The 12,409-nt window shown below is 37.7% G+C and overlaps 1 protein-coding gene across 8 annotated transcripts in view; it reads left to right on the forward strand.

The window, feature by feature from the left end:
* Window positions 1–12,409, forward strand: part of BCAS1 (brain enriched myelin associated protein 1) — a 212,120-nt gene that overhangs the window by 183,361 nt on the left and 16,350 nt on the right. For 5 of the 8 annotated variants that reach the window (XM_050714069.1, XM_035548453.2, XM_035548460.2 and 2 more), the window contains exons 7-9: window positions 4,018–4,158; window positions 7,235–7,270; window positions 7,592–7,795. In XM_050714069.1, coding sequence (XP_050570026.1) covers window positions 4,018–4,158; window positions 7,235–7,270; window positions 7,592–7,795 — 381 coding nt within the window. The remainder of the gene's footprint in view (window positions 1–4,017; window positions 4,159–7,234; window positions 7,271–7,591; window positions 7,796–12,409) is intronic. The other 3 variants (XM_035548457.2, XM_035548458.2, XM_035548459.2) reach the window with 1 other exon arrangement.

Raw genomic sequence — 12,409 nt, forward strand, 5'->3', positions numbered from 1 at the left:
CAGGTATTTATTCTTCATTGTATTGCCTCTTCCCCTACTGATAATATCATTTGCAGTCACAATTTAAAATATTTTCCTTCTGAATAAATTTGAAAGGAAGATGAGTATGAACAGTGTGATTCCTCAGATCATATGGTGCAGTTAAGATCAGATTTGTAGCATTTCTGTGAAGTTAATGACCTGGTAATGATTTTGGCTGTTACTCTGACTTGCCCTTGATCTGAAGAGTCCAAGTCCTTGCAGTGAAACCCTCCTGAGCCCACAAAAGCTCCGTTTTCTCATAGAGCTGAGCAAAGTGTATCGTTCTCTGCATCCTGTAATGCATGTGGTCATCTCCGTTACCTCTTTGTACATCTGCAGCACTGCAGGAAGGACATGTGAGGCCTCCTGCCTACAGCAGCTCCTGGGTTATTTGGGCAGGGGCAGGATAGCTATCCTGCCCCGCATCTCCGGGTGTGGGAAGATGGGGAGGATCATCTTTGTGTTGAAATCAATAAGGAGCAGTGGGAAGCAGAAGGGAGGTCCCAGTGCTTCCTCTCTGGGATTCTTCTGGCTGAAGCACCCTTGTTTGTACCATGCTACAGTTAGAGCTAGTGGGCTGGGGAGAAGGGGTGGGCAGAGGTGTTTTTTTTTTTAATGAAGGTGAAAACATAATCTTTTAAAATGGAAAAATGTAGGTGTTTAAAGTATTTTCCTTCTCCCTTCTTTCCCATTGTTAAGCTAGTGCCAAAGCTTGTAATTGCTTCAACAGAAGCAGGAGTTTGCCAGATGATCTGTATTAAGCTGCCTTCTCCTCCTTCAGTGTTTCATTAGCCTACAGGCATGTCACTGACTGTCTCAATGACTGGGAACTCCCAAATTAGATGTTGCTATAACTAGAACTAAAATGTTTCTTTTTCTCTTGCAACGTTTGTGATAAAATTTTAAATAACACAAAGAACAAATCCCTAAAAATAAGTTATTTCTATTAGGTAACAAAACTCACTACTTGCATCAACATTTGTTTTCTATCCCATTTTTATCCTTTGTCCTATTCAATCTTCGCATAGTGTGGTACTAAAATGGTGAATATTTTTTACAGGACTTTGTAAGTACATTCAATGCTTTTAGCTCAATTCTGGAAGCTGTTAATCAGGGCTGATCTTTAAGATGTCCAGAAAAGGTAGTTATCAAATTGCACTGTTTTAGTGAGGTTTGTATCTCTTTCAACACATTCTGAAAAATCCAGCTGTTCAGTACAGTTTGCATAATTTATCGTGTGCTTCTATAACAGGTAACTGGTGCAGGCGTATCGTAATTTGGAAACAAATATGCTGTTTGGGTTTGGTTTGCTATCACACCTGTGAGGGTAAACAAATCCAGATGACTAGCAGGATATGCAAACTTTTTGAATACAGGTTAATGGGAGTTGTTTTTTTACAAAGAAATTCTTTATCTTCACTACTGCTTTCCTGACACAAACAATTGAGTTTTCACTATATTCAATAAAAATACACTAAAGTAGTTAAAATGTCAACAGCCATAGAAAATTTGCAAAATTTATAGCTGATATGTATAATGAAATAATGGTCAATTCCCCCCTGAAAAAATAACTTCTGTCTTCAACAGTCGTGTTCTCAAGTGTGGCTTTCTGCCTCATTCAGGCTGAGCCTTTACCAAGTGCCAGCTTTTGGATAGGTTGGTTGGCACTGGGACCACTAGGTATTTAAATCCTGGTCATGCTTTCATTTTGGCTGCCTATGCACCTACTTGTTTTGTGTTCTCCCATGGCTAAGAGGACTGACAAGTGTTCTTGTAATTCTGAGAAACAGCTCAGCAAAGCACGGCAGCACCCTCCCTCCTGGTGAAATGCAGAAATGTGCAGTATCACCGAGTTCAGCCTGATGCAGAAAACCTGCTGTCTATGCAGCAATATGCTGTCATCAGCGGTGCCCCTGGCTTTAATCTGCTGGTTAGAGACATTTATGTTTTCAGCAGCATGGGCACACCCTTAATGATTGTCACTTCATCCGTGTAAACACAGGAGTTTAGCCTACATAATAAATAATACTGAGCTGAGTCAGACATCCTGGGATTAATCGATCCTTTGCAAGTTTATACTAACCAACATGGCATTCATTTGGATCAGATCTGCTCCAGACCACCTATTTGAGCCTTCCGTAACTGCTTCTGACAGTTATGACACTGTACATGTGGGAACGCTGCACTACAGCAGGGAAGTACAGCCAATTCTGATGCGACTGGCCGCAGCCTCTCCATAGTACATGGCATTCTGCTTCATTCAGTGACATTAGATGCTTCTTACAATCTTGAAACCAAGATCTCAGCTTAACGTGCTCAGAAGTGTTATGTTCTGTGTTTTGGACCTTTCCTCCTATCCTGTTCATTGTAGTCAGCCACAATGCTTGATGCTTTATATTATAGATATTATAGGCCAATTTGTTTCTTTGGAGTTTGGGTCACTTGTTTCTGTGGTTCCTGGAATTTTTGTCAACTTCTTTGGAAGCTCTCCTGAGTGTGAACACTTCATCTTTCATTTAAAAATAATTAAAATGATTTAAATATATAGATAGATAGATAAATAGGCCTATAGATGATTCTTAATTAAATCAGGAACTAAATAGCCTAAGGAAAATGTTACGGGAATCAGGATGAAGTCCTGCATACTAGCAAGTAACAATAGAATATTATATCCAAGAATTAAATAACAAGAATATTACGTCCTACTTTGTCCTAAGTAATCACAAATACATCATCTTTAAAACCTGACACTGAAACACTGTAGAGGGAAGAATGCTACCCTGTATTTGTGATTAGTCATATATTGTGGGCATATGTACGAGGCTGTTACCATAGTGCAGACTCCTGTGTTAACTTGTTTGGATGTTGAAGCTCAGTTAAGCAACTTTCGATATGTTTTTGTCCTCCATTTTTTTATTGAAAATTATGAAAGTGATGGGGAAGGACGGAGGGAAAAAAAAGCCATTATTCATAACAGTAAAACTTAATCTTTTTTTTCTGCACTAATACACAACCTTGCAGAGGGTTGTGTTGAAGATTTTGGGGAGGGGGGGAAAAAGACAACACTGAACAATGATGTTTTGAGGAGGTTCTTGGCTTTTTAAAGATTATTTTCTAATGTTGTGAAAAGTTAAATAGAACATTTTTTTAAAAACATTACTCAATTTCTTTCCCAAGACTTGTAGAAAAGTCATGTAATTGAAAAGACCCACTTCTGCTTGATGCAGGGTAATTTAATCTGCATTGAGCTGCAGGTTGTCTGCTACCACTAGTTTAAAATAACCTGATATTACTTTTTCCATATAGACATCAATGTCAATGTTTTTCGTTGATACTTAGCCCTTTGTAATGCATTTTTCAATGAGGCGCTTAGAGGTCCTGTCTCTAATTTCAATGGGTATTGACTCCCAAAATCAGTGGGTTTTTTTGTAGGCGCTTGGAATGGAGTAAAAGAGAAATGGTGCTTTCCAATTCAACACCCTTAATATCAGTATACCATTAATATTTCTGATACTTTTATTTCTAGCTAATTTTGTGTATTAATGCAGATTTGTAATATTTTTATGTAGCACATCATGAATATTCATACTGTGTTCTTCATAAATACTTCATTATGTAAAACACTTTAAAGCCCCTATAAAACTGGGGGGAAAAAGTTTAAAAGGTATATTCAAAGTGATATTATCTGCCCAGTTTACAAATAACCCCAAATTCAGTTGATTACTTATAAAAATAAAATAATACCGAAGCTTAAATTTAATGAATATTTGGGCAAATTGATTTAACTTTGAGTCAAGTGGATTACCATAGCTTTTATTTTTCATTCACTACTTGTTGCACTGAGTAATTTGGGGGGGGAGGGGGGGGAGGGGAATGTCCAGAGCAAAAAGGAAATGTTTGTTTTGAAAACAAAGTATGAGTGTTTGAATTTTTTTCGTGAACAAACTATACAAGTTCTGTAACAAGTACTGAACTTCAAATGATGTTGTACAAAAGGGATCAAAAGCAGAAAAAGGCCATGGTGGGCAACCTGCTCCGAAGACGGTGCCAGAATCCCAGACTAAAGGAGCCAAGAAAAAGAAGGCAGAGAGTCCCAAGCTAGGACACAGTACTTTTAGCAAACTCTTTAGGCATAAGGTCTGTATGAAACCCTAGAAAGAGCAGAACCCTGAGCAGTAACAGATGGTTCCTGTCACAGAGTGGAATTTAATTGGTAACTGAACTCAGTCTGGCCAGCTGTGCTGTGCAGGGCTCTGAAAACCAACAATGTGAGCATTTTCGAGACGCGCATTATAGAAACAAGCTTAGTGTGCAATGTTTCACTTGTTGTTGTACCATCTGTGAATTCAGGATTCTGAAACAATTCCTCTAACCTGCCGAGCTTCATGCTGCACAGGTTATGCTTACTAACACCTGCTAAGCTTCATTAGTCTCTTAAAATAAAAATAAAAGGTACTGACAAACAATGAACTGTGCAGATATGTACATCTCCTTTACATCTCCTGTAGGGAAGGTTTAAGAGCTCAGCCCAACTATAATTAAGGCTTTAAGTTTCATGTTGACTTAATATGCACAGTCATGTGGTTGAAATTAGTGATTTGATGAATGGGGACATAACTGATATGACACAGGGAAGGAATAAGAACTTTCCTTCACAAATAGTTACCTTTCACTTGAAACATAAAATTTAATATCTAATTTTAGTTTGAATGCAAAAAGCTTTGTTTTCAAGGATAATTTAAAAATGTTGAAAGAGCACACTTTTCATGCAAGTGGTTTTAATTTTTATTTTTAATAAATTGCTGAAAACATTTCACCAGCTTTTGTCTCAAGGCCCATATATGGGCATTTCTATTTTTTTTCTGAAGAGGATAATATGCCATGATGTTCTGTGGTAGGGAAGCAGAGAATTGAGGCTGTTTAGCCCAAAGAATGGAGAAGCAGAGCCCCTTTCACCGGGGGAGTAAAGTAATTAATATTTAATGCTCATTCAAAACACCCACAGGGAGTTTTTGGTGAGTAGGGGGCTTTATAATTGACAGTTATATTTGAGCACAAGGCCAAGGGAATTCTTTAACACTTCCAAAACAACAATGTTCTTTCCACTGTCCTCTCGTTTTGGAAATTAAAACTATCATCTGCTTTTCACTGAAGGAATAAACTTCCCAATGCATTAATACTACAATTCTTGCCAACTACTTGGAAAGTTAAAGTATCTACTACATTGATTGTATTTTAAATATATTAAATGAAAACAAATTTATTTGTTCATTGTTCATTAGGGCTTGCTTCTAGGTAAAAACATAACCAGTTATCATTTTTAAGGTGCTAGCCTCTCTTTAAAACATTTCAATCTTGAGAAATTCTAGGGAGAGATGACTTTTTCCTTTAGACTTTGATAGAGGTTTTTTTTATATCTGGGTCTGGAATGAAAGCTGTTATCTTTAAGAAAAGCAACAGCGCTAATATTTTGTAGTAATAAAACTTGTCTTATAAAACCTCTATTTTATTTACACAACTTTCTTTCCACACACAATACAGAAACGACTGGGACATAATTTGTGACATTAGGAATAAGCATGATGGATTAAAATGGTGTTAAGTTAGCTTGTAAGGCTGATTGAAAGTGAAAATTCAAATCAGAAATCAGAGCACAGATGGGACAGGCAAGCCCTGACATTGTCACCTCTAGTTTAAAAACAAGTTCTGCTTATATCTTTGAAATGGCTTGTGTGTTAACTAGATGAATAGGGAATTAATTGGTTTGTTTGAAACAATCATTTTATTTAAGTATATGTAGTCTTTCTCATTAATTTTAGGCACTTCACAGGTTCTTCTGGAAGTTCTGTCTCTCAAGTCTTCCGAACCGCACTTATCTTAGTTAAGAAGAGATGGACTCCTAGGTTACCAAAAGCATTGTTTCTCAGTCTCCTGTTTACATAAATACTTACAGCTTGTAAATATCGTTTGCAAACAATGTATGCATCCTAATATACATTCATTACAAAGCTGATGCAATAGGATTTGGCAATTCGACTTCAGAGTTTTGATGGGATTTCACAGCTGGGGCTGTGTCCATGCTTTTATTCCCATCCAGGTATGTTTGCCTTGCATTGCATGCCAGTTTTGTAGTGTAACTATACTGACTTTTGACTGGGAAGAAGAGAGTTAATCACTTATTTTCAGCATTAGCACTGAAGCTAGCTTGTGGCATTTACATTGCTTTTTACCAGTTGTTCTAGATCCTGATCCTTAGAGCTAACCACAAAAAGAAGTTCTTGGCTCCTGCAAAATATTTCTCACCTATTCTTTTAAGAAGGCTGCAAAGAGTGTAGCAGGCTGCCAAAACCCAGTGGGCTGGGCTGACATTTACCTGTGTCTGGGGCTTGCTGCTGCCCTTTCATACAAAACTTATTTTTTACTGTACAGATACTTCAGTATAAGTGAAGATGGATGTCAGGGTTAATAGGTACTTGTATGTACTACTGGCCAGAAATGACTTTAACAAACTGTATTCCTCCTGGCTTTATGCATTTTGATGAAAGGGACCTGTGAGCATGAATTAATTTTTAAAGAAAAATAAATTACACCTAATTGAGAAAAGTATAAATGGATGGACTAAACAACCCTACTGCACCTGCAGAGCTCTTCTTTGCAGTGCTGCAACTCCTGCTTCTAAGTTACAAAGCTGCTGCTGTTCTGTGCCCGTCGTTCCCAGGCAGTCGTCTGTCTGTGCAGCCTGGAGAGCAGAGCTGACTGCTCCAAAGGCTGACATTAGCACATCCGTGGCAGGCGTGCAGCTCCCTTGGTGGAAAAGACCTGGCTCTGGCTTGTATGTGTGCACTGAAGACACACAGAGCTTAGAAAAATCTCTGCTAATGTCTTAAAACCCTGTGTCATGTCTTACCTAAAGAGACTGAAAACGCATATGTAGAAATAGTTTTCTTTTTAGAGAACAAGCTGAGGACTGCAAGCACAGTAGAATGAGCATGAAATGATTCGGTGCAAGGCTGCAGCGTTGCTGCAGGTAGGACAGGGGCTGGCAGTCCCTACAGGCAGCCTTGCCTCTGTCAGGGATCAGTTTCCATGGCTGCAGGAGCCAAGACTTCCACAAACATTCACTAAAAATTAAAAAAAAAAAAAAAAAAAAAATTCCTGAACTGTGTAACTGAGTGCTGAAATTGTCAGACTTGTCTGTTTTGTTTCCCTCCAGGCTGCAAAGGAGACCCAACAGACAACTAACACCAAAGTGAGTAGGGTGATTCAAGTTATCTGAATGAATAATGCCATCAAAGGATGATTATTCTCACTGTCATTTTCAGTTTCAAAGACTGTTTTAATTTCTTTATCAATTAATCATCTCTATTATGGAGGATGGGTTGCTCTGTAATTTGTTTCCTCTGTTCAAGACAGGGCAAAGCCAGCTCATAAGCTGCACCTTACTGCTTTTTGTGTCCAGCGCACTGGCAGCCTGTTGTGCACTTACCACTTAAATCAGGTGATGCTTAAACACGCTGTGATTATCTTGTCATTCACATTTCCAACAGCCTGTGTGTTTGTTTATTTCTAGAGCACTGAACAGCAGCCTGTTAGCTCTGTGAAATCAGACAAAAATGTCCCTTCCTCTCAAGAGCTGCAGACAGCTAAGCAGAATACAAAAGCCCCCGAGCCTGCAGCCCAGCAGCAGGCAACAGCCACTGAAGCCCCCAAAGAGGTGACGAAGGAGAAAGCATCATCCACTCCTATGCCACTGAGCAAACTCTTTTGGAAAAAGGTATGTCTGAATTTCAAAGCTAGTCCATCCCACAGCTCCCTCTTCACACAGCGTCTAGAGTTGCTGTGAAGTACACAGCAACAGTAAAGCAGTCACAGCTGTGCAGCTGAGCACATCCTGCGTGCTGAGTGTGTAGGGACATAAATACTCCATATAGCTGCAAGTCCTTGTATGAGCTTCGAGCAGCCATGTGTACACATGGCTAATAACAGCAATTAGTCCTCTGGAAAAATCTTGTAAAATCATAGTCTTTAAAACCTGTCTGTAGTATTTCTGAAAAATATTACTGAAGAAATACTAGTTGGTTTGGTTTTGGTTTTTGAGAAATGGTTTATTTCTGAATATCTGAAAACCTGGAATCTGGTGGGTCTATTCTTACTCAATACACCAAAAAAAAAAAAAAAGTCATACAAGAGTGGATCAGTCTTTAAGTTTGGAGATTGAGGTCAATTGTTTAGAAAGATGCTCTCCCTCAGGTTAAACAACTTTAACTAAAATAAAGATCAACTTCAAAAACATCGTTCCTGTTTCCATGATCCTTAGTGCTTTTTATGAGCTGAAGGATGTTTTCTTCATTTCATTTAAGAGAAGAGCTGTGTTGAACTTTGCTGAATTGTTGTATGTTGAATAATTGATTTTCTGGGCTTCTGTTTAAGTTCAAAACCCAGAAATGAAATGCTTTCAAATACACAGAGGCTGAAGGAGTGGCTAGCCCTGCACAGCTTCTTTAGCAGTATTTTCCCTACTGGGCAGAGATGGTTTGAGTTTGTTACTTGCATATTTAAAAAAAAAAAAAGTTGTTTGGATATTTACAGAGTAAACAATCTTGAAAATGATCTAAGCTGTAAATGCTTGTTATTTGGGGCTTCATTTCCTGTGGAATTGGGTAAATCAAATATCTAGAATGACAGGAAACCTGTAAAGGAGGAGGAGAAGGAGATTTTTTTCTATGTAGTTACTATTGCTACGGAAAACTTCTCCTCCATCTGAGTAGTCTGGCTTATTTGAAAACAAATGGGAAGTAGGATGTATGCTGAGCATCATAAGTAAGAGTCCTTCTGGCAAATGTTTGCATGAAGTTTCAATGTAAAACTGAGTAATCCAGTTTGAAGTTCATATTTAATATTATAGCTAATATTTCATATTACAGCTAAGTTAAACTAGGTCTAGGTCTTTACAACAACTTTCATGGAAGTTCTGGAATCTCAAGCACCTCAGGACTTTTTACTAAAACTCCATCTTTTGCTTTTCTGTTCATAATTCTGCATTTAATTTTACCTACATCATCACCAAAATAAAACTTTTTACCTCAGTGAATGGAAAGCATTGTGGAGAAAAATGTACAACACAGTGCTGAGTTTGGTTGCTACCAAAAATACTAAGGGTTACTTATAACACTGTACCAAATACACAGAAGTATATTAGAAAATTAATCTGACATTCTGCTTTGTAGAACGAGCTTATTTATTCTTAGTATGAACTTTTTCTTTCTGGAATCACCCTGAGACCCAGAGTTTCTGTAAGTTTTTCTGAAGTAAATAATTTCTGCAATAGAGAATTGAATTCGTTCCTTGGGATTTTTTTTTAATTAAAAAAAAAAAAAAACTTTAGCATTGAATCCTTACTTATAAAAAGCTGGTTTTACTTCACAGGATTTTCTTGACAGAGAATAATACTGTATTTCCTTTGAAAGACCTGGGTGACCCATTCAACTTGAGGGTTTAAAAAAAAAAAAAGTATAGATGTATAAAAGTCCTCAGAGTACAGGTTAACCTCAAATTTCAGTTTGGTTTGAGGATTGTCTTTTTTTCTCCTGCAGTGATTTTTTTAATGTACTGCTCTTCTGTTAGGACAGAGGATTGAAGCTAACAACTGTCCCAAATAGGTACATAATTCAGTCATGTGTAGTTCTTTTTTTGAAGTAACAAATAGCAGCTACGGTACTCAATAGTCCAGAATTCAGAACCCACTTCTTTCCTTCCAGGCAGTCTCTCAGAAATCTATCTTCTGATGAGCTTTCACTTCAAAGTATAGCTAATGAAGTGCTTGTCAACATGTTGCAGTTAATGCTGAATTGAATAAGTATGTTGAATTAGGATTTTTTTTTTAACTCTGCAGATGGAAACCACTTTAACTGTATTTGCCCACTTCCTGATCAGTCCACAAGAGAATTCTCATAAGTGTTACTCAAATGTTTGTCATATAAGTGTTTTTTAGCAAATGCTAAGGGATATTAAGGGAAAATTACAGATAATAATTTCACATATCTGTGTTGGAAACTTGGTTTCAAGACCTTGCAGATATCTGATCAGGGCAGAGAAACATAACACTTCATTTATGTCTGATCAAAGTATGCAAGTAAATGATGGCAGGAGGGGACTCGGTACTAAGACTGCTGAAAATTATCTTTAAAAACAGTTATATTAAAAAAAAAAAAAAAGCAGTTGCAATTCTGTTGTCACAAGACACAGAAAAAGTGCTCTTTTTACTGGAAGGTATTTATGTACTGATAATACAAATAGCAAAATAGTTAGCTGTCCAGTGAAGCAGAACAACACCTTTTGTTGCTGAGCCTGAGACCATACTCTGTCATAGGAAAGAAAAGGTAAATATTTGGGTGGGGTGTGCAAGGCAAATGTTAAAACTACCCAGGACTTATCAAGTTCCTGACAGAGTTTATCTGCTCCCATCCTGCAATATACCACCTGGTAGACAGGAGGGAAGGAGATTATGGCCTTTCTTTTTTTTTTTTTTTTTGATGGATGGATGGATGCAGAAAAAATTTAAAGAGAATTCCCTCTGGTTCAAAGAGTGAGTATGACAAACAATGGATTTTTGATGGCCAGTTCAAAACCTGTCTGGTTTTAACCACGATGACTGCTGGCATGGCTGGTGTTCTTATAGGTGGGAAAAGCCTTAACCTCTTCAAACCAGTGAGTAAAAACAATAGGACTTGAGTCAGCACCATGTTCCTGGCTTGTTTACAGAATAGTGTGATTTTCACCATCAGCTGGCAGTGATGAATATTAATTAGTCTGAACTGTGATAGCTCCTGATGTGCTGGGTGACACCGTCAGGCAGCAGCCTCAGGTGAGAAGAGGCTTAGGCTGGGGGTCCAAGGCTGCACTGATGGTTAAGGCTGAGCTGCCTCCACTGCAGCAGCCTTTGCTGTCTTTGTGCTGGCAAAGAAGGGCAGGAAGGTGGTTAAAGTCTTGCTAACCCTCTCTGCTTCCTGCCTGCGAGTCTGCAAGAGGCAGGAACAGACCTCAAGCGTGACTGCTCTTTTAAGGGGAAACTTCTTGAGCAAAAGGTCATCTCTCATAGCTTTTCTTTTATCTTAAAAATATGTTTCAGATGGATGGTATGATTGAGGTAAGACAGAAGAACCATACCTTGATTCTTATGCAGTGGACTCCAGCACAAGATCAAAGCAGGGTACAGTGTTTACCTCAATTTTGAGGAAAGATGCAGCAAGCAAAATGAAAACTCTTAGCAAAGTTATCCAGATCACAAAATAAGTTATATTATCATAAGGGAACAATTTCTACGATCAAGAAAGTGGTGTGGTAATAGTTACCCATAAAAACAGGAAGGTTTGTAAGAACCAGAAAGAGAACTCAAAGGGTGAACAAACACTTTCAATGGTAACTGTTTAAGCTTATTACTAGAAGAAAATTAGGGACGCCATTGTTTAATAACTTGTAGAATGTTTTTACAAACATCGTGAAAGAAAGACCCTAGTAAACTACTCTTATAAAGCACATCTAGCAAAGATAGATTAAAATATTTTGGAAAACAGTGGTAGCTCTGTAATAGGAAGAGCAGAGAATGGCTCTCATGTAAATTCAGACAAATTTTTCATTAAATGTATTCTAAGCTTGTCATAGAGTGCCTTTTAAAAAATAATAACAACCTACCATAACAATAGCTGCTGACTCAGGTTGAATTTATTACAGTTTATATCTAAGGAGACTGGAGGCAGAATTTAGACCTATGAATCCAGCAACCTCAATTAATGTAATTATACTTATAAGCAGATAACAAGTTCATGAGGACACTTATGCATAAAAGATATATGAAGCTGATAGAACTTGGCTGTTTGCAAATTATTATTATATACAAAAAGTGGTGTCCTCTCAAAACTAGTCACAACTTTGATACTATTTGATTTTGTCCCAGGTGAAGCAAAGAGGAAATTTAGCCATTGCTCTAGAGAACAGTTTAGGTTAACACAACATCATTCAAAGTTTATTGACTATTTATCTTTGTCAGACTCTTCCTAACACTTTCAATTCCTGCCAGAATCACCTTTGTGATTCTCTTGAATGCACAAATGCAAATTTTTCTTCTAGCTTCTTAAGGGAAACGGGAACAAAAAATAAAAATTCTAATTTTAAAAGTGTCAGAAAACCTTCTTATCAGGAAGAGGTTTTCTCCTCTGCTGAAAGACTATACACAGGCATTCTCTTCATCTCTGAAGTAATATGCCTTGGTCGTTTGTCGTTATTCGCCAAGGATCTCTGAAAGAACAAAATCATAGCAGTAAATATTCAGTATTCCATCTTGGAGAGAGAGAAGGGTAAACAAGCATGATTTCTGGGGATAATTACAAGC

Source organism: Cygnus atratus, chromosome 16, assembly GCF_013377495.2.
Source record: "Cygnus atratus isolate AKBS03 ecotype Queensland, Australia chromosome 16, CAtr_DNAZoo_HiC_assembly, whole genome shotgun sequence".
In the NCBI taxonomy this organism is placed as follows: Eukaryota; Metazoa; Chordata; class Aves; order Anseriformes; family Anatidae; genus Cygnus; species Cygnus atratus.